Raw genomic sequence first — 22439 nt, forward strand, 5'->3', positions numbered from 1 at the left:
GAAGACTAATAAATGATTTTTTTTGTGTTGTGGATTAGGTGCACATGGTGTTGGAAGACGACACATAAAAAACACACTCATCACAAAACATCCGGACAGATTTGCTTACCCCATTCCTCGTAAGTAGCAGTGTTCATTGTAGTGCATAACTGTATGTAGCATCCTTGACAGCAGTCCCATGGTAGTACTGCACGTCTCCAGTTTTACTGAGGTGAATCTTTTGTTAAGGAAGAGTGAATGGTGAAAGGGCTGGGAATATTTCTTGCTTTGTTTTTTCTAAGAGTGTAGTAAGTAACACTATTTCTGCACTGAATGTTTCTTAGTATTCACAAAATTTATTAAGAAGGAAGACAAAAACATTGCACATTTTCCTGTGTTAGCTTAACAGTTGAGTTAAGAGTGAAACAGCCATGAAGCTAAAAAATCTGTATAATTCCCATGAGAAGAAAAATCTACTAGATTTAGAGGAAGACTTTAAGGTATACCTTATCTAAGTGTCTTAAACTAATTTTCACAGCCTAACATTGAGTATTGTTATTATATTAAAATAACTCTCAAATTTCCAGAGATGACAATAAGAAAAAGAAAATGCAGTTAACTTCACAGCTCACCGAATGGGTTGTTACTAAGAACACAGGGGCATTTTTCCTTCACAGCAGTCTCAGCCAGTCCCATGGCAGGAACTGTATATTCTACTACGTTATTTGTTGAAGATACAGCCTTTTCCCTCAAGCCTAGGCATTCTAAAACATGCCCATCCAGCAGCTAAATCTGCCCACTCTTGTTTTAGGCTGACTTCAGAAACTATAGGAAATCAGGAAATGTGTATTCCATTACAAAGATCTGAAGGAAAAAGTAATAAATGTTTTAAATGTACCTTTCACCCAGGTTCTCTCAAGTACTATGTGTATTGTTCTGAGGAGGCAGAAGCTGAAATATCTACTTTGTCTTCAAATTCAGTTATAAAACGGGCTCACATATGCTATGAAGGCCATACCTTGGATTGCCTGCATTAGGTTCCTGCCCTGTGGAAGCATTTAAACTGTTTCACTGATCATATAAGAAAAATGAAGAGACTAGCTACAAATCAGAGTGCAGTCCAGGTGCTTAAGCATCATTCTAATGTTTTGATAACTGCTGTAGACATCATTTTAACCTTCAGCCCCTCTTCAGAAGGTGTGTTAGCTCCTGTGTCATACCTGATTGGAGTGCATGGATGCATCAGATTTAAGGCACATTTAGGATATTTAACACAGTACTCGTGTTTATGGACCTAATGCTTGTGCTTAGGGGACCTCAATTAATCCCTTATTTTAGCTATCTGAAATAAATCATGTAAAATACATCACAGACTTTAATTATGATGGGGGCATAACCTGTGTTTCAGCTGACTGTGGGTAGTTGAATTCATTCTTTTCAGCTCTCAGGGACAGATTCTTACTGCATTTTCTTCAATCTTTTGAAAAACCATGGTAAGAGTAGGTAACTCCTGAGGTGGGCTGTATATTGTATGTAGTATTTAGCAGCATGCATTATGAAAAAATTATCTAGCCACTGAAAACTTGATCTCAAAGGTCAAAAAGAGATGTCACACTGGTGGTTTAAGGATTAGTAGGCCATATGTCACTTACTACATAGATTTGAAGAAGCAGTATATTTGAAAAATAAGTCATTGTTAACTAGTTTTATCTGTCTTGACCACAGTCAGGCCTTCATGCAGTTTTTATACTTTCACACTCTGAAGGAAACCACATAAGAATATAAGTGTTAAAAAGAAAAGTTTTAACAAATGCAGACAATTAAAGAGGAAAGTTCTAGTAGAGCTATGACAGCAGTGAGTAGAATAGTGATACTAAAGGTTTTATGTAGTCCATTGTTCTTGAATTCCTTAAAATAATAACTGATCTATAATACTAATTTTCAACTTCAGAAGAAACTACCAGTACTGTTAGCAAAATACATTTGCTAAGTAATCCTCAGAATAGTAATAGACATATTTAAAAACGGAAAATGAGTTCAATCTTTTTAATACTTGAAAATTATGATAAGATTGGATCCTATGAGATTAGATTGCGAAGAAATGTGGTGTTTCATATGTAGTATTACCAACATAAACATGAGTGGAAAACTGAAAGTAAATCAGTTTGTCAGAGAATATTAGAAGTAGAGATAAGTGAATGTAACTGTGCCTGTGGGGAAAAGAGAAGCAGATGGCCTACAGAATCACAGAATGGTTGAGGTCCCTGTATGTGGAGGTCGTGTGTTCCAACCCCTGCTCCAGCAGGGACACCCAGAGCAGGATGCCCAGGCCCACATCCAGATAGATCTCCAAGGAAGAGACTCCACAAACTTTCTGGGCAAACCATGCCAGTGCTCCATCACCTACACAATAATTGCTTCCCAATGTCCAGATAGAGCCTCTTGCATTCCAGTTTGTTCCTCTTGTGCTGGGCACCAGTGCAAAAAAAAAAAATTGGCTATGTGTTTTTAACACCTTCCCTTTGATATTTGTACTCACTGATGAGAAGCCCTCGAGTCTTCTCTTCTCATTCCAGCCCTCTAAGCCTTGAGATGCTGCAGTGACCTTTCACTGAACTCCTTCCATGTCCATGCCTCTCTTGTCCTGGAGAAGCCCAGAGCTGGACTCAGCACTCATGTGGCCCCACCAGTGCTCAGTTATAGGAGAGGGTTCACCCTCTTGTACTTGCTGTCAATATTTTGCCTAATGCAATCCAGGATATTGTAGGCTTTCTAGCAGCAGGAGCACACCAATGGTTCGTGTTCAACTTCTTCCAGCTTGTTGAGATCCATCCCTCTGGGTGCCAGCATAGGCACTGACTGTATCACCCACTCCTCCTAATTTTGTGTAATCTCTCACTTTGGTGAAGGTGCACTCTGCCCCATAATACAGACCATTAAAGAAAAAGGATTTGACCTCATATTGCTTCTGGGGTAAAAAGGGGCCCCTACAGCCTAGGGGATTTTAAGGGAATGGTTTAGAAACTAGAAGAGCAGTAAGATCAGGCCTATTAACCATAGATGAAGAACGAACTGTAGAAGAATAGTCTTGAAAGCAACTAATAAGAATCTTACCATCTTCACCGAACAGAGGTTAATTACAACCTTCTGTTCTTCCTTTCTTTTTTTTTTTTTTTTCTCTTTTCCACATCCAATCATCACCTGCTTTCCCCAACATATCCCTCAGCCTTCCACTTTTCCTAGACCTTGTTACTCTGACTCCCGTCAGCTCACACTTCATTTTCTACATATGAATTAGCAGGCTACATCATTCAGTGAATAAATATTGATAAACCAATAGATATGCCACATGAAAGCCTAGTACTGCTTTTGTGTTAAAAATATATTTTATTTTCAGACACAACCCGACCTCCAAAGAAAGATGAAGAAAATGGAAAAAATTACTACTTTGTATCACATGACCAAATGATGCAGGATATATCAAACAATGAATATTTGGAATATGGCAGCCATGAGGATGCAATGTATGGGACAAAACTGGAAACAATACGGAAGATCCATGAGCAGGGACTAATTGCAATACTTGATGTAGAACCTCAGGTAACTTATTATAAGTAGATGAAAATGGGACCTACCACAAATTCTTCACTATTATTTTATTGAGATGTATTTATTTTCATCAGGGATTGTATACTAGATAAGACTAGACATGACCAAATCAGTGTCATTACTTTAGAAACTCCTTTCTATCTTGAAAGTATTATACTTTTCAAAAGAGAGAAGGACAGAAAATCAGGCTCTCAAGAAACAAAAATTTGTTCATTCATTGTATAAAATCTTCAGTTAAAAATTCTGGTGTATTTCCTTTGCAACATCTGTGTAATTGTGACTTTTAATTGACAGTGATGTACTTGTATGTTTTGTTAAGTGGAACTACATGAATATGGACATAAGTGATGTTTATATTATACATGCCTATCGAAGGAAGTAGGACAGAAGAAATTAAAACTGACCAGTGCTAACTATTTATTTTTGCTTGCTGATTTCTTCTTTGATTCAAAAATTCATTTAAGAACAGAAACAACTGAATTATTTAGCACAGTTCATATAGTGTGCTGATGTAGTACCATTCTGAAAAATGAAACTCTGCATTGAACAGTTTTTGGAGAAAGCATTTATCGCTAGCTTAAATGGAGCAGCTGTTAAAAGTGAGATCTCTTGATAAATCTTTTCAACTTGGATTGTTCAGAAGCAGTACATACCTCAGAAGCCATTTTAATCTTGATTAGAATGTATTTACATTTGGTGACAGCCCAACTAATTCACATTTGATAACATCTGCTTTTCCTGCACTATTACCAACAAAGGACAAGCCTCTTTCTTTACCAGCTTCCTCATGCATCTGTCTCAGCTCCTTTATGCCACCATGTCCGTTGATAATAGATTAATAATAATTGATAATAGATAATAGATTAATAATAATAATTAATAATAGGCAATCTTAACACCACTTGCCTGTTTTCCTTTGGTATTTGTATTTATGTGAGTTTCCATGTCATTCATATGTGGCGTTTGTCTCTTTTGTTTTGAGGAGCTTGATGGACATACTGAAAGTAGTGCCTCCTATTTATTTCCATGGACAATCCAACAGATACAAAGAGCACAATAACACTATTTGATGGAGCAAATTCTCAGCTACAAAGCACTTTTTTCAACATAGTCACCAGCACTAGCTCTGCATTTTCACCATTGATGAACAAAAGCCTCCATGCTGCATTTATAAAAATCTGCATGGCCATCTGGAACATGGCTTGTCTTTCTCATCACTGTTATCACTGCTGAAATGCACCACTCATCACTTCACTGTGCTCAGAACCACCATTTGGTATCTGTAAATGTCCAGCAAGCATCAATGAGTGCCACTGGGTTTTGTCAGACCATCCCTCTGCTACCATCTGTCTCACAGCAACAAAATGTAATAGAATATTGCTGAGAAGGTTCAGCCTCTACTGCCAACCCACCAAAATCTGCCTCTGATGTTGTGAGCCCAAGAATAAAATAGGAGACATTGCTTTCAGAGCAGCCCCCATACATGGGTTTCAAGCACCAGAAATTAAAACCTCATTAGTCTGGGAAAAAGGAAGGATTGCTTTTTAAAAAGAAAGCTGATGACCTTTAGTGTTCTTTAGCTTTCTTGTCCACGTATTTGAGTTGAGCTAAGGTATATTTAGTTGCTATTCTACACTTCAATCTGTAGCTTGAAGCAGAATTTCACTTATGGCAGCAAAGTTACAACTAAGCCAAGGTTTCGATAAGAACACTCGTCTTTAGCATAGTTCAGGTGCACACTGAACTTACAGCATTAATGCTATGCTCACTACTGCTCTTAACTTTTTAAAGACCTCCCATATTTTCATTTCCTTCAGAAAATAAGATAGATAAATAAATATTGAATGCAGCTTGCTTTTCTTCCCTTATTTATGGCATCACTTTCTTCTTTCTTTTTTCTTTATTTTTTTTTTTGAAACATGGTGTTAACCATTCCTTTTAAATGTAAACAGAATTCTGCACTCTTTCAGGCTATGGGAAGAACCTCTGTGAACCTGCAGAAGCTTTCATTGTCTTAAAATTTACTTTAAATGTATGCTTGAGTAAATGTATTGCTTGAGTACCAAAAAACGTAAAATAACACAAAAAGTTAAGTGTCTGCATTACTAAGGTTGTGACTCCAGATCAGTGAAAAACAAATAATTGCTAATATAAGTCATGATTTTCTATCTTCTGCTTATGTAACTGTTTTGACATTGACTGTTGGGGGATTCTTCTCAAGATTTTTTTTTCTTTCACCCTAGGCATTGAAGGTCCTGAGAACTGCAGAGTTTGCTCCTTTTGTTGTTTTTATTGCTGCACCTACAATTACCCCAGGCATTAATGAGGTATGGCATCTTACAAATTAATGTCTTATCAGAGACAAAATTAAGGATGGAATTCTAAGATGCAGATCTGAGTTTCTTTGTAGCTGGAGAGGTAGAAGGACAGTTGAAGGGCAGCATTATTAAGTCAATTGAGATATATTCATTCTTTAACAACTGATATTTCTAATTCAGAATATGAATTTCAAGTTAAAGGACCTACATGATGTATTCTTAATATATATATATTCTTTTCTTTATTCCCTGCTCTACCCAAAGGTTCATTTCCAAATCCTTGACAAATCATCAGCACAAATTACTCAGTTAACCAAAGTTACTCAATTCTGAGTTGCAGTGCTAGCACTGGACTGCAATTGGCATGAACTACAGAATAGATTTGCAGTGTCATCCCACCTTTATCTTGTAGTATTTTTTTCTGACCAGCAAATATATATCAGAAATAAGCTTCTTAATTTCAAAAATGATTCTCTTAAGAGTTGGACATAAGCTTTTACCAAAGGGTTATTTGCTTGTGGAATAATGTTAACTTTGTGCAAGTATATATCCTGAATTTCCTACTTAGTTTATGTAGAGTTTCACAGCTGCTACTGATTTCAAAGAGGCTGTAATGCAATTCTGCTTTTAACTCACAACAGGACGAACAATATTTGTACAAATTCTTGATTTGCTCAGCCTTTTTAAACTCCATTACTAAGGTATTTAATTAATTGGATTTAAGGATGAATTTGTTCCAAACCTCCCAGATGTTCCTTTGTCACACAAAAATAAAGTCAGAAACTTTGTCTTAACAGCTGTTTTTATAGAAATGTAATTACAGTATCACAAATACAAAACTACAGCAAAACTACAGCATCACTCTAGAGGCTTGCATGAAATAAGGAACAAGACAAAAATATTTAAATGCACGTAATCATCCTTCAGGGTAAGAGGAGAGCGATAACACTGGCCTTAAGCTGCAGTTTTACTGGCAGCTGAGGCATTCTCCTAGTTGACTGTTGCTGAAGGGAGTGGTTCTCTCTAGTTTGTTTCTGGATTGGTACTGCCCATCTGCATTGGCTGCAGCACATATCAGATCCTTTAGTGAGCTGCTGTTCACTGCTCTAAATTTGAGTTTTGTCAGTTTGCAAGCAGCTCAAAAAGGCTTTGACAATCACCAGTGCCAGAACAAACAGTGAAAGCATGTAGCCAAGAAAAGAGATGAGAGGGGGAAGAAGGATCTTTTCACTTCCACAGCAGTGAAATATATCATATAATGTCTTGTTACATTACCTGATGAATGTCACTATGTATAAACTGTCTCAGGACATGACAATTAACAATACTAGTGAAGTGACAGTTTGTCTAACTGCTAATGTTGGCATATGCTATAGATCAATATGATTTTGCAAGAACACTACAGATTTGTATTCCACACAGAATGCCTTTGTGCAAGCAAATAGCATAGCATCACTTTAAATATATATATATATTCTTAGGATGTGTATGCAAATCATTGCACTTACAGTAGTGCTAGACCAGGTATGCTGTAGAATTATGTAATTACTTCATTCTGTTACTCTGTATTTGGTCTATATATGGTCTTCTGCTGCCTCACTCACTTGCCAGCACTATTTACCTGTTAGTCTTCTAGCAGTAGGATACAATACAGAGAGATTTGAGGCAGTTAATATGTCAAAGAAAATGTTCTCCATGACGTACTGGGAAGAGGATAGAAATGTACCGTTTATAGGAGTGGTGGGGAAATACATTTCTTTGCCTTGGACACATTAATAAAAGTAAGATACTGCATTCTAAATATTTGCATTCTTGCCCTAAGAAGTGTGTCTTTTTTTTTTAAGTTCTTGTGACTGAAGTCACTGTGCACACAGAGATCCTCAGGCATATGAACTGCTGGTCTGGGGCCACATTTAGATGGCATCCTAATTTATTAATCAGTTAAACTTAAGGAAAGGGAGGGGGGCAGGAAATGGTAGTAGCAAGAGACTTTACCAAAATATAGCGTCCTGTTTTCCAAGATTTTCTCTGCTGCATGAAGAGAGAGATGCAAGTTCTGTCTGCACATTAACAGCCTGTGTGGCAGCAAACAAGATTTCTGAGTGTGTTTTGTATCTCATTCATTCTTACTTTTAAAAAGTTTCATGTGCATATTGAGTATCCCTTTCTGCTTATCCTCTTATCCTGCTTTGTTTATTTTACATACGCCTTTTGAGAACACTTCTGTAAATGACTGTCCTTTTTTCCCCTTATGCTTTCTTGAATTTCATCTTTGCTTTTTTTTTTCATTTTCCTGCACTCGTACTAATTGTACATAGCTGCCAAAATGGTGCAGAAAATTGCCTGTAAGTACCAGCTAGGGGCTGAGAAGGTAGTTGCGGTTATTTTAGTAGTTTTAGAATGTAGATTTGCTCGTTCACGTTCAACATTACTTTTTGCTATTGGGATAAAAATTTAATACAATAAAGGCTTTAGATACCTGTGCTGTAATAGCTGTAGTATGAATTATTTGCTAAGAAGAATCAAGAAGATAAAGTTTCTACTATTAGAGCTGTACATCTGAACATCAAGGTAAAAGTCAAAGCAAAGACCTGGTCTTAAAGGTAATTATCTTGAGATGCTTTAGCCTACCACAGAACGCATAAAATACTTCAGTAATCAAGGATCACACAATAGGAATTAATTAGGAAGCAAAATATTATGCTTAATTACTGAATATGGGATTACGTTATGAGCAATTCTTCAAAGCACAAGACCTATTTGAATTATATAGGAAATCTCAGAGTGTACCCACCTATTTCATCACAAAGAAGATTTAAATGATGTCATTAGTTTGGTAAAAGAGAAAGAGCAGAGAGCATATCATGGAACAGCTGAGTAGTTCCTCCCTCCTCTAGTTGTTTTCTATCTTCCTGTTCAGCAGCAAAGAGGAATTATTAACAGGCTCCAGTCTTTTTATTCAGTTATTCTTATTCATTGAGCAATGTGTAACTTCTTTCTCCTTTCCAATAGCTAAAATATAATTTTTTCTGTAGAAAATTTTCTCAATTTCTGTTGAAATTGAGGAATTTTCATCTCTTTGAACGAGATTAGCAAATTCTTTGTAAGTTGTTCACAGCTTTACGAGGAAATGCAGGTAATCTGTTAACCTGTGCTTTGACTCATAAAATGGCAACTATTGTCCTCTTTAGTTATAAGGGAAAAAAAAAAAAAACAACAACCCTCAAAGAGAGAGGAGGCTGAAAACATCACTGGCAGCCATTACACATGTGCGAGGGATGCCATGGATGACAGTCGTGTTTCACTCCTTTCTGTCCCTGGTTTGCTGGAGATTCAAATAGGATTATGAAAGCAGACTGAAGACTAATAATAGGGAAGAAAAATCTCTTCCAGATAATGAACACCCTCCAACTGGTCCCGTATGTCGTACGGGAGAACTGACAGTAGAAGAAGAGGCAGACATTCTGCTCCCTTCTGTGAAATTAATGAAGTTGTAGCCACTTGTTCGTCTGTCTTCACCTATGTAAACATTTTGGTAAATATCTTGGCACTATTGAGAGCACAGCGATTATTCTTCTTGAGAACATTCTAGGATCTTCACTATCAAGACTTAATTAAGAAATTTTAAGGAAATTGACAAGAACAGCACGCTGCTTTTTTCTACAGAAGTGCCAAGCTTTGCTATAGGTGCATGGTGTTCCATAAAAGGAGCATGCCCTATATAGAAGTGTGTGGGAGAAATATTTGGCTGACCTTGAATGAGGTCTTAAGTGATTATCAGATGGAGGCCACATTCACACCCCAACTGGGGCTGCAGCTTCAGAAAGAAGCAGAACTGTAACTTGGCTCAGAAGACATCCTCCGGAAGCGGTTGGTTTCATGGTGTCGGGGAAGGAGAACTGTCTCAACACAGGTTATTCCCAGAGGATCTGAAAGCCGCCATTTCACAGCAAAATGTTGCTATAGCTACAAATGCTTGGGAAGTTCCAACAAAACACACACACAAAAAAAAGCAAGGTGTGGAAGGGGTATCTCATATTAGGTGGATACAATTCCATTCCCAAAATAATTTCTTGTGAAGCCAGCTATAGACACTGTTTCTATACTTCTTATAGCCAAGAACTGTTTCAACAGGCTGTTCAACTGGCTGTATCCCAGTTGACTGAGCAAGTAGGGTGACAATATAGGATGACTAGTACAGCAGGAGTCTGTGCTGTTCATACAGGGCTTAATTCCATTTTTGACTCCAAACGTGGGAAGGTAAGGAATTCATGTGGCCATTTCAAAGTTCCTAAAAGCAGGAAATTATTCTTTTAATTTAGTAGGGAATTTGCAGGAAGGGAATTCAGGTGTATAACACGATCACTGCAGGACCCTAGAGAAAAGCCTTCTGCATTCTCTCAGAAATGCAGGCCCAGCTAGCAAGCCCACTATGATAGCACTGCTAGCTACAGAGAATTAGGCATTGCACGTACCAAACTGGCAGGAGCTAATCCCTTATGAAATGGACACAAAACCAGGGGAAGTACTGACCCTGAGGTGGCTGACCCTTCTCAAGTGTGAACTGTGGGATTGGGTCTTCAGTACAACATGCTGAGAGATGCCAGATGTGATATAGGAAATACTGAAATAGGAACATGGAGTGAGAACTTCCCCATCCGCAAATGGTGGTTGAAGAAAGTAAACCCAGAAGACTGATGTTGAACAGTGAATTGTTACCAAAACTGGGAATGGCTGATACTTGATAAAATACCCTGTCCTGTTTCTTGTGCTCTTACCTGGACATAGGCCACGTGGCTTGAATTTGTGCACTTTGTTTGTTTAACTCACGTATGGTCTCTTTAGCTCCATATTGTGCTGCTTCTATTAGCTTTCATCCTTGCCTTTTTAGTTCTAGACTTGTCTTTTGTCTCAAGTAACGTCAATAAATGACTTGTGTTTGAATGTCAGCTTCAAAGACAGAAATTGTGTAATTTCTTACTTGTAATTTCCAGAGAATTAGGCAGGGTCTCTAGAGCACTTATGCTTTTTTGGCTTTCTTTGTAAGCAACAGCTAGAAAACTGTCATAAAGTAGAGGAAACGATCCAACTTACCTCTCCCATTTCCTTTTCTCATCATTGACTAGGATGAATCTCTTCAGCGCCTGCAAAAGGAGTCTGAAATCTTACAGAGAACATATGCACACTACTTTGACCTAACAATTATCAACAATGAAATTGATGAAACAATCAGGCACCTGGAGGAAGCCATTGAGCTCGTTTGTACAGCGTCGCAGTGGGTGCCGGTCTCCTGGGTCTATTAGGCCACTCGTGAGATCATTGGAAAAGCCTGGCGTTACTGGGAACCACCTCATACATGGAAAACCTCTTCGTTATTGACCTTGTGTCAGCAGGTCTTGGCCCCTAGAGACTACCTAGATGTAGTGTGACCTAAATTTATAATTATTGTCATGTCCTAATAGATAGGAGGAGGGGAAAAAAAAAAATTAAACACTAATTTAAAGAGACAGTATCTTTTTTTTTTAATCATTTCTCCTAAACTTTAATAAAGTGTATCTTTAAATGTATGTATTATTCAGTCCTTTGGAATGTTATATTTTTGGAAATCATAGCTTTTTATTTCAAGGGCCCCTAAAAACTGCACAAAATAGATGCTGCTTTCTATAATCTATTTTAATAGTAATAATAATATGATTCTGTTACCTTAACTTGGGGGTGGAACACTACATTCTTTTTAGAGTCTGATCTTATGGATCGGAATACTTTCCTTTATTTATTTGAAATAATTAGCCTAGTGGTTACGAAACAAATTCATAAATTTTAAAGGCCTTTCTTCGCTTTTTTTTTTTTTTTTTTTTTTTTTTTTAGGGTAGCATTTTTCAGTACTTTTGTGTAACATCCAGCTAATGTGATACTGTCTCTTTGAAGAACTCTGTAAAACTTCTTTTAGAAATTTGAAATTGGGTCTTGACTCTTAATGCATGTGGACAGTCGCAAGCGTTCATGCCGTTGGTGTATCTGTGTTGAAAAAAAAACTGTAATCTACAGCAAAGTACATTCCGTTCATGGGAAAATGTACCCAAGGGAATAAAGTGAAATATTATTCTGACTAAGTTGTAAACCTATGCACATCCCTTGCATTTTGGGCAACTTTATAAAAAAAAAAAGAAAAAAAAAGAAAACTGATTTTTATTAATAATAATCATGTAGTGAAATGTGTTTGTAATTTTGTCTCAATTTAATTTGTTGTAAGGTGGGAGGGGGCAATTACTGGTTTCACCATTTCAGATCTGTGTTGTCTGAGAGTATTAACGTTTTAATTAAGTTTAAGCAGAGAAATGCTGATTTTTAATATGTATGTAATTGTTTAAAAATGCACACATTTTAAAAGAAAATACTGTGCAATGAAGAAACCAGTTTAGGCATTGCGATAAACTTGACTATTCCAAAAGACTCATCTAAAACAGCCCTGTAAATTCCTTCAAAATGGTAATTGACGCTACAGTCTGACCAAGTTTTTTTATTTTAAATATACTTCCTTTTATGTGTTCAACAACCAAATGCTTTTGGGTCCTTCATTTCATCGCAGGGAGTTCCAAGAATAAATCAGTGCCTCTTGCAGCGAGAAAAGGTTTCTTGAAGCCTGTTCAGTGAAGGTCCTGGCAAAGGAGCACTGGGGCTCTGGTTAGCCTTTCTGAGCACAGCTTAGAATCAGAGCAGAGCCAAGGAAAAAAAAAGTAATTAAATGTGCTGAGGTTATGTTTTGTTTCCCTTCTTCATGTCCTCACCAGCCCAGATGGTTTACGTTTTTCCTGAAAATGCTTAACAGAAGCAAGCATTTCAGCTTCTTTCTAGGTGTCAGAAACATTCCTTACCATGGTTTGTGTTAAAAGCTCTGTTGGCTGTGCTGTTTTACAGTATGAAGTTCAGCATTTATGTTAAAATTACACAGTGTTCTCAAAGGATTTGTCCTTAAGTTGAACTATGAGCTGTATTTATCCATAGGCTGTTTCAGTTGTGTGGGACCACATTTCCTGTAATCAGAATTTTTCTGTCAGAAAATATTCTCACTTTATCATCAGGGCAATAATCATCAAGTGCAAAAGCTGCTCATTTTCTTCTGCCTATTGCTGCAGGTCAGGTGGCCAAATCTATTCTTCTTGTAAAGCTCCAGCCAAAACCAGGCAGCATGTTTCCTTTGTGCAGCCCTCACAGCACAGCTGGCAGCGTGCAAGACAGCAGGGAGCTCCATCCATAGCTTTACTCTGAGGCAGAGCTCATTTATGCCATGACTGGAGCCCTAGTCCCAAAACGAGTACCGTAACCACATCCCTTGAGTGTACAGCATGTGGAGGACTGGAAGCAAAACGATGAGAAATGGTCTGTGTAGGCCAGGCATACGGAAGCCAGACAACAAGGGGGAACCAATCAGACTGATAGCAGCTGCTCACCTGTTCTGAATTTAGCCCCTCTAAAAGGTACAAGCTGTGTACTGTGTTGAGCATAAAAAATAATTTTTCAAGTAGTCTTGTTGTGTCATTTTAGTTCTGGATGCATCCTAGGAGGTGTTCTTGTAGGTCAACTGTTGCAGTGCTAGCACTGCCCGCTAACTCAGCTCGTCCAGGTGATGGCAACCACTTCTTATCCCAGTGAAGTACAAAGACGAGAAGACCTACTGAAAGCCGTGCGGTGGAGAAATGCAAACTTACCTGGTAAGCACTGGTATTTGACTTCAGTGACACATTCTTCATCTCAGCTGTTTATGACACTAAACAAGTAAGGTAAATGTGATAATTGGGATTCAGCTCACCATAAATGTTTTGACTGCAAACTTTTGGCTCTGTTCATGTGAATTTCTTGAAGATTCTGTATATCCAGTCTGTAAGAAAAGAAAACTCATAAAGCCCCTGAGGGTGCTTCTGCCTTACGTAGATGACATGAGTAGTGATTGAATAGAATTAGTATACTTTTCTTCTCCTAAGTGGAGCTACTATTCAATTAATATTACACTGTAAAAAGACTACCTTGGAAATCTTTGTGTCTTCAATTCCCACTGTATAGCCTTTTAACAAGAGACAAAGACTAGAATCACAGAATCACAGAATGGCCAGGGTTGGAAGGGACCTCAAGGATCATGAATCTCCAACCCCCTGCCACATGCAGGGCCACCAACCTCCCCATTCAATACCAGACCAGGCTGCCCAGGGCCCCATCCAGCTCGGCCTTGAACACCTCCAGGGACGGGGCATCCACAACCTCTCTGGGCAGCCTGTTCCAGCACCTCACCACTCTCAGAGCAAAGAACTTCTCCCTGACATCCAACATAAATCTTCCCTCCTTCAACTTAAAACCATTTCCCCTTGTCCTGCTGTTATCTACCCTTGTAAAGAGTTGACTCCCCTCATGTCTGTAGGCTCCCTTTAGGTACTGGAAGGCTGCAATGAGGTCACCCTGCAGCCTTCTCTTCTCCAAGCTGAACAAGCCCAGCTCCCTCAGCCTGTCTTTGTAGGGATGTGCTCCAGCTCTCTGATCATCTTTGTGGCTTTCCTCTGGACCCTCTCTAACCAGTTCCTTGTCTTTCCTGTACTGGGGGCCCCAGACCTGGACACAGTAAGGCACATCAGATAGCATTGCTGCTTCACCAGAGACTGTTTTCCTTGTAGGAACATTAGACAGCAAGAGATTCACTTAGGATGCACGCAGGCAGCCCAGCCATACAGCCCCTGAGCTCCTCCTCACCGGTTTGTGTATACTGGATTAACAAAACATGCAACAAAAACAACAGCTCTGTCAAAAATATTTACATTGTCCATTAAGCAAAAGAATATAAATTCCACTGTGTTGTTTTCTGTTGAAAATTTCCAAAATTTCTTCTTTTCATTTGACATTAGAAAAAAAGATGCACACACGTGAGCACTATAATGCACAAAAAACATATTTGTCTCAAAAGCTCACAAGTAAGCTAGTCATGATGACTGTCTTGGAGTATTTTTCACTTATCAAAACAAGTGTTTCAGTAAAGCCATTATGGTATTTGCCTGAATGTTGCAAGAGGAAAAGGAGAGAGATCCCAGGAAAATGCCTTGTTTTTTTTGGAGTAGCTTGAACAACTACTTCTGCCCACATCTGCCTCCAAATGGTTTCATTGCTGGAGTCAGAGGGTTCTCCTCTGCCCATATTATCAGCATATGATCTGTGATTCTAAATCTGCAAGACCAGAGGCAGAGTGGAGAAAGCTTTTGATTTCTTCTGTGTGTTACTCAGCTCGGTGTTTTTTCCCTGTCTGTAATTTAGAGTGCTCCACCAGTGGGATATTTATCCATCAAAGGCAATGGAGGGACTCCCAGGCATTCCAAGAAGCTTTGAATTTCATTCCAGTTTTCCAGGTTTTCATCATTCAAACAATTAGTTTAGAAAAGGGAAATCACTGAGGGTGATCCAGACAGCATCAGAGTCTGTCTACCTAGAGTTACACAAACTCTACTCTTGGTTGCGTATGGAACCAGAAATGTAGAAAGGCTCTTGTTGCTGCTCAGAATGGATTAAATAGGGCTAAACCCAATGGGCTCAGGCACCAGAGCTCAGTGACTGGTGTCTGCTGTCTCCTGAAGGAAGGCCTGGCCTTCTCCAGGGCGGACAAATCTCAGTAGCTGCTGCACAGGGAAGTTTGCATTCTATGGGGAATGCTTTGGAGAAATCCATGAATCTGAGCACAGAGTCCCCTTGAGACCCTGGTGGTTTTCATTGGTTGATTTTGCCGTAAACACCAGCCTGTTGAAACTTTATATTTAAATCTTAAGTTCATTGCTTAAAATATATGTTGCATTTGTAAAGCTTCATATGCTTTAGCATAAAATCATGTGAAGTCACACACGATTAATGGTTTTACTGCTGTAAGACTTTACGAATGTAACAACCTGACATTGTTTTGGAAATGTATCTAGTCCAGAGCATTTGGCCAATACAATTTGTTTTGAAGGCCAGCCTGAGAAATCTCCATCCCCCTCTCTAAGCATAACTGTTGAATTCTGCTTGCTCTAGCGGTACCATGACCACCAGTACAATATGTCTGTATTGCAGTATTGTAATAAGAATATATGATAAAGTTATCTTTCAGTAGTTTAATTTTCTATATGCTTTTATATTTTTATAATTATACAACACGATGCAGGATGATGCCCCTCCTTGACTGCCAGAGCTTCCCTCAGCCTCTCCATCCGCCTCCCCAGTATTCCTGTGCCTGCGAGTATGGAGAAGCTTTGCCTGCCCACGGTCCATATCCTTTCAGCTACAGGCATGTTCTGCAGAGTTCCCAGTACCTATCCAGATCAAGCACGTGGAGCAAGCAATTGGCAGATCATAGAATGGTTTGGACTGGAAAGGACTTCAAAGCCCACCCAGCCCCAACCGCTGCCATGGGCAGGGCTGCCCCCCACCAGCTCAGCTGCCCAGGGCCCCATCCAACCTGGCCTTGAGCCTCCAGGGATGGGGCACCACAGCTTCTCTGGGCAGCTGTGCCAGCACCTCACTGCCCTCTGGGGAAAGAATTTCCCCTTAGCAGCTAACCTAAATCTCCCTTCTTTTTGTTAAAACCATTCCCCCTTGTCCTATCACTGTCAGACTGTATAAGAAGTCGGTCTCCCTGCTGCTTATAAGCTCCTTTTAAGGACCAGAAGGCAGCATTGAGGTCTCCCCAGATCCTTCTCCAGGCTGTACAACTTCAGCTCCCTCAGCCTTTCTTCGTAGAAGTGCTCCAGCCCTCTGATCATCTTCATGGCCTCCTCTGGACTTGCTCCAACAGCTCTAAGTCTTCCTTACGCTGGGGGCATTAGATCGGGATGCAGTACTACAGGTGGGCCTCATGAGAGCAGAGCAGAGGTGGACAATCTCTGCCCTCTTCCTGCTGGCCACCCCTCCTTTGATGCAGCCCAGGATGCAGCTGGACTTCTGTTATCTCACCTTCTGTACCTCACTGCCTGGCTTCCACGGTCCCTCAAGCCACCCAGCTCCTGCAGTGAGCAGCCAGGAGGTGCATTAGGCATTAGGTGAGAAGCAGCAGTTCCTGCCCAGTGTCACACAGCTGTGCAGTGCCTGCACTAACCCAGGAGATGCGTGAACAAGAGCCCTCCTGAGACCTTTGCTGCCTCTGGGCTGCGGGACAGGTCAGGGCTGTGTCAGGATGAACAACCCAGGAGACCCCACACAACCACTGCTTCATGTCGTGGTCTCACACAACCACAGTGCAGCGTGCTGGGGAAGGAATGCCCTTCTAATTTTTATTAGACTCTGTATGGCTTAAAAGCTTGACCTCATTCCTACTGAAGCCAGATATCCCCCGTAATCATTTTCATAGTACACAGTCAGATCTTAGCAGTGGCTGGATGCTCATTTCTTACTTATCCTTTCAATTAGGGCAGCCGAGTGCTTTAACCAACTCAGAGACTGCTCATGTCCTGGTGCCAGGAAATTGTGGGACGAGGTAGAAGAGCTGCAGAAATGTAATCTTCTAAATGACCTGTCTGCAGTAAATAGAACTAATGATAGAAGTCCTTTTACGGTGTCTTTAACTATAGTGTGGGCCTGTTTACAGAAACACTGAAGTGTTTCTTATATGCAACTGTATATTTATTTGGGTGCCACAGAGGAAAGAACAGCTCTTTCTGCACCTCTACACCAGGCCCACGGGGGCATGAGTAAGTCACTCGATGCAAATCAGAAATTCATCTTCAAGCACAGCCCCATTGCAGCAGGTTAACACAGGTGCCAGCAAAAGCAGCTTGAAAGAGGAGCAAGCAATTGCAGGAGGGGAAGAGATGGTTTGTGGGGTGCAGAAGAAAGACAGCTTAAGCTGGTCTCAGTCACAGGTCAACTCAACCCTCCCTGTCCTGCTCTTAGAAACTGAATGAGTGCTAAATGAAATTCTCTCTTAATCCAAAAACCAAATGAGTGGAGTGTCCACACAAACTGAAGTGTGGGATGAGGAAGTACAGTAAAATGAATTAAGTTTTTAGGTTGGGATTCTTTGTGGAGAATATACGCTTTATGCTTTATATTAAGGCTTTAAATCAATCTTTAAAAAAGAGAGAAATTAAGAGGGAAGCATAATAAAAATCAAAGGATGTGGTGAAGGTCAAAGTGAGAAAAACTGCAGAAGTAATGAACTTTTCGCATTCAAGACTAACCACAGAGTACAAGATCAGACAGGCTAACCACAGGGTCAACAAAATCAGGCTTTGGTTAAGATCTAGTGTGTTGAGAAGTGTCTGGTATTTGCCATATTTGTTTTATTTTATTTTAGAGATTGCAGTTTAGAAGACCCGTTTTGTTCCAAAAGAAGGACCACTGAGACAGATCTTGTATATGGTGAGGTTCTCACCCACAGGTGATTCTTCACAATGAAAACCTAAAACTTACAGAAGGCTTTGTCCAATAGTTGGCTGCTCCATGGTGTCCCTTGATACAGTTTCTTTTACAACTGACCTTTACATATTGAGATTATTTTGTTATGCTTAAACACTACCAACATGCTTTTCTTTAAAATACTACTTGTGATGCTTTTTTTTCCTTTTTTTCTTAATTCACTGCCTTTGTTCCATGGGTGATCTTTTCTATAAAGCTCTTTTAAAACTCTTCTGAAGGTTTTGGCATTTACACTCACTAGATCTCAGTTCGTCAAACTCCATGGGTCTCTATCAGATTTGGGCAGCAGGCAAGAAGAGAGGAGGGATTTATATTATTAGTGTTAGAATAACAAACTCATATCTTGACTCTAATAAAGTGGGTATTTAAAAAGCTGTGTTTGATGTGACTGAAAGTGTTTATTTTTCTTAGCCAAGCCAGCCCTGTGCTATGAAGTTCTCACTAGGGCAGCAGTGACAATGGCAGGCTACTTTCTTGCAAGGCTTCATATACGGCAGTGGAGGAACAGCAGTTTTCTGCTGTTTAAAGCCACTTTATCTCAGCTGATTTGGCTCCTCTTGAATTTGTGGTCACAACAATTATGAAGGAAAAACAGCAATTTCAAGATCTAGTTGTTTTAAAAGCTAGTAGCAAGATGTCATCAAGCCAAGAATTAACTGAATATTTAACATCCACTTCAAAACTGGCAGTGAGGCTCCACTGTCAGCTGGAGGGCATTTTCTGCCATTCTAGCAATAGTTATCATTACAGTGACTTTACAGTTATGTTCTTGCCCTGGACTTCACATCTCTTGCCAAAGCAGAAAGACAAGGTAAGACTCCATGAGATAAGCAGAATAGCAAATACAACATTCTGAATAGCCTTCCATCAAGAAATAGGAAAGACAAAGTATTCATTCAAAAGGCAGATCCCTTATTCACCTTGTTTTCTAATTGAGAATTTGAAAATAACTTAAAATCAGTTATGGGTTGGTATCTACCCGTACAACCAGAGAAACCAACTATTTGCTATGACCTCAGAAACAAGGCTCATGGCACAGCGAACCTGGCACTTGGAGTCCAACTCAAGCTTTCATGATGTTGGAAGTCCTCTCAGGATTTGAGTGGAAACACTTTGCTGTCCTACCTGGGAAGCTTCTGCTTCAGGCAAGGCAGACCAAAGGCAGTGCTCAAGCTGAGCACAGAGAGCTATGGGGATGGAGCAAGATGAAGCAGAGGGAAGGAAGGGGAAGTGTCATGCACAGATTCACAGGCTTCTGTTGGTGGAGCCAAGGGCTCACTTGCCACCTACTCCATACTGCTAGCAATGCACACTGCTGATCTCTCAAGGGCTCTGAGACGTAAGCAGGATTTCAGAGCTGGAGGGAGCAAGAGCTGCTTCAATTACTACAGGGAAGCTGGAAGCCAGTATGTGTAGCATGCACTTTCTTGGCAGCTGTAGTTGAATTGCAGACCCACAGGGAGATGCTTCCTGGGGCAAGCACTCCAGGATATACACCTAAATTATTCATGCCTAAATTCACTGGCCCAGAACAGTACAGCTCCAGACCTAGTGTCTCCCACAGTGTTCTCCTGGAGAAGCTGGCAACCCATGACTTGGACAAGTACATTCTTTGCTGGGTAAAGAACTGGCTGGATGGCCAGACCCAGAAAGTAGCGCTGAATGCAGTTAAATCCAGCTGGCAACTGGTTATGTGTGGTGTTTTCCAAGGGTTGATGTTGGGACCTGTCCTGTTCAATATCTTTAATGATGACCTGCAAGAGGTGCACCCTCAGTAAGTTTGCAGATGGCACCAAGCTGGGAGAAAGTGTCAATCTGCCTGGGGGAAGGAAGGTCCTACAGAGGGACAGGCTGGATAGCTGGACTGAAGCCAATGGGATGAAATTCAACAAGTCCAAGTGCTGGGTCCTGCACTTTGACCTCAACAACCCCAGGCATTGCTACAGACCTGGGGCTGAGTGAGTGCAAGACTGTGTGGAGTAAAAAGATCTGGTGGTGTTGGTTGACTCTCAGCTGAACGTGAGCCAAGAAGGCCAACAGCATCCTGTCTTGTATCAGAAATAGTATGGCCAGCAGGAGCACTGAGATGATCACCCCTGTATTCAGCTCTGGTGATGCCACACTTTGAGTGCTGTGTTCAGTTCTGGGCTCCTCAGTACAAGGAAGACATGGAGGCCCTGATGCATGTCCAGAGTCTGAAGAGCAACAAAGGTAGTGAGGCATCTATAGCACAAGTCTTATATCTATAGCAGCTGAGGGAGCTGGGATTGTTCAGTCTGGAGAAGAGGAGGCTCAGGAGAGACCTTATCATTCTCTACAACCACCTGAAGGGAGGCTGTGGCAAGGTGAGGGTCAGCCTCTTCTTCCAGGTATCAGAAATAGGATGAGAAGGAATGGCATCAAGTTTCACCAGGGGAGGTTCAGGTTGGATATTAGGAACAAATTATTCTCTGAAAGAGTGGTGAGACATTGGAACAGAGGTGGTTGAGTCCTGGTCCCTATAAGTGTTCATAGCTGTGTAAATGTTGTACTGAGGGACATGGTGAGTGGAGAATATTGGTGATTGATGGACGGTTGGATTAGATCTTGGAAGTCTTTTCCAAACTTGGTGATTCTATGATCCTCTGATTCTATAATTCTGTGGTCCTGCTGCAGTGTATCACAGACACTCTCCTTGTCCTTTACTTCACAGAGGAATCTCTGCCATTTTCAGGCATTTCACATTCAGCTCTAATCTATCTATCTGCCATTCTTGCACATAAAGAAGCATATTTGAAGCAATAATTAACTTGAAAGCCATACTCTTTCAATTACGCAGTAAGACAATCCTCAGCTCTAATGCATTTCAGCAGAGAAAATGAAAGCATGGGTAATAAAACAACTCACTCATCGAACATCCATCCTATAGGAAGTGAAACATGACCTTTTGTTCCCAGTGTGCCACCATCTGTGTCAAACATATTGACAAACCTTTGCTGACAGGATGAAGCACTGCTCCTGTAGAAGCATCCTTAACATAATGCGCCGCTACAGCATTTGCCTGGACTGGTTTTGAAAAACAGCCTTTCATAATACAGAGATGAATTTAGCGTTTAAGAAGATTAATGGATTCATAAATAGCCTGGAAATCCAAACTCATTGCATTTAGTTCATGGAACAGGTCAAACAGGCATTTATCAAACCATCTGCCATCTTTCTTCACTGAGGGAAAAAGCTGTGGTCTAACTACAGATAGCTGAAGGGCCATCCTGACAGGGATTGCCTGGTATTGACTGCTCTTAGAAATTCCTGGTGCTAATTACAAAGCAGCAAATCTTTTTGGACAGAGCTCTGCACACCGAACGAGGCAGCCCGGAGGAACACGTCCTGAAGCCTTTTTGGTGACAAAATGTATGGGCATACTCAAATGGGGGGAAAAAGAAGCTTCCATTTCAGGAAGCAGCTACTGTGGCAGATTAAGAGTGCACAGTTACTTTGTGTGAGTTCCTGCCAGCTTTCACCAAGGCAGTTTGCTACAAGGTCTGTGGGACACTTCATGGGTTGTTCCCCTGACGTGGTCAGCTGAGGGCACTGTTCGAGGCCAAGGGATAAGCTCCTGGTCACAGCTTCTCTGGGCTGGTCAGTGGCAAAGACCTGGCTCAAGGTATCTGCTGATGCTCCTTATGGATTCAGTGATCCTTACATGTCCCTTCCAACTTGGGATATTCTACGATGCTATGATTCTAAGCTTTGAGCCCTTTTGGAAGAAGTTTCTTGCATGAAACTTCCATGTCACCCAATACTGTTCAAAGGGCAAAGTCTATCTCCAGCTGTCCTGTCCTTTCCTTCTGTTTTTGAGTGGCCACTGGAGTGTGATATGAGGAAGTGGCAGGGGATGGGGAACTAATGGAGGTGCCTACTCACACCAGGCTGTCATCTACAGATCTTGGGTTTCATTATATCCACAGGATTCCTGTCCTACCATACAGCAGCACTAACCCTGCTTGCTTTCTGCAGCTGAACAAAACCAGTTGTGTGTCAGAAATGGATATCCCCAGGTCTGCCAGACCATGGATATCTTCAACATCTCAAAGCCAGGTTGAATGGGGTCCTGGGCAGCCCGAGCAGGTGGGG

At 40.6% G+C, this 22439-nt stretch overlaps 1 protein-coding gene across 5 annotated transcripts in view; it reads left to right on the top strand.

Moving 5' to 3' along the window:
* Positions 1 to 12462, top strand: part of CASK (calcium/calmodulin dependent serine protein kinase) — a 196511-nt gene extending 184049 nt beyond the window's left edge. For all 5 annotated transcript variants that reach the window (XM_042810955.1, XM_042810956.1, XM_042810957.1 and 2 more), the window contains 4 exons: positions 39 to 119; positions 3377 to 3579; positions 5832 to 5915; positions 11033 to 12462. In XM_042810955.1, the coding sequence (XP_042666889.1) occupies positions 39 to 119; positions 3377 to 3579; positions 5832 to 5915; positions 11033 to 11209 (545 nt within the window). In that variant the 3' untranslated portion in view covers positions 11210 to 12462. The remainder of the gene's footprint in view (positions 1 to 38; positions 120 to 3376; positions 3580 to 5831; positions 5916 to 11032) is intronic.
* The last annotated feature ends 9977 nt before the right edge of the window (positions 12463 to 22439 follow it).

The sequence above is a fragment of the Centrocercus urophasianus genome, unplaced genomic scaffold, assembly GCF_019232065.1.
Source record: "Centrocercus urophasianus isolate 14NV4802_14NV808 unplaced genomic scaffold, USGS_Curo_1.0 seq_12, whole genome shotgun sequence".
NCBI lineage: Eukaryota > Metazoa > Chordata > Aves > Galliformes > Phasianidae > Centrocercus > Centrocercus urophasianus.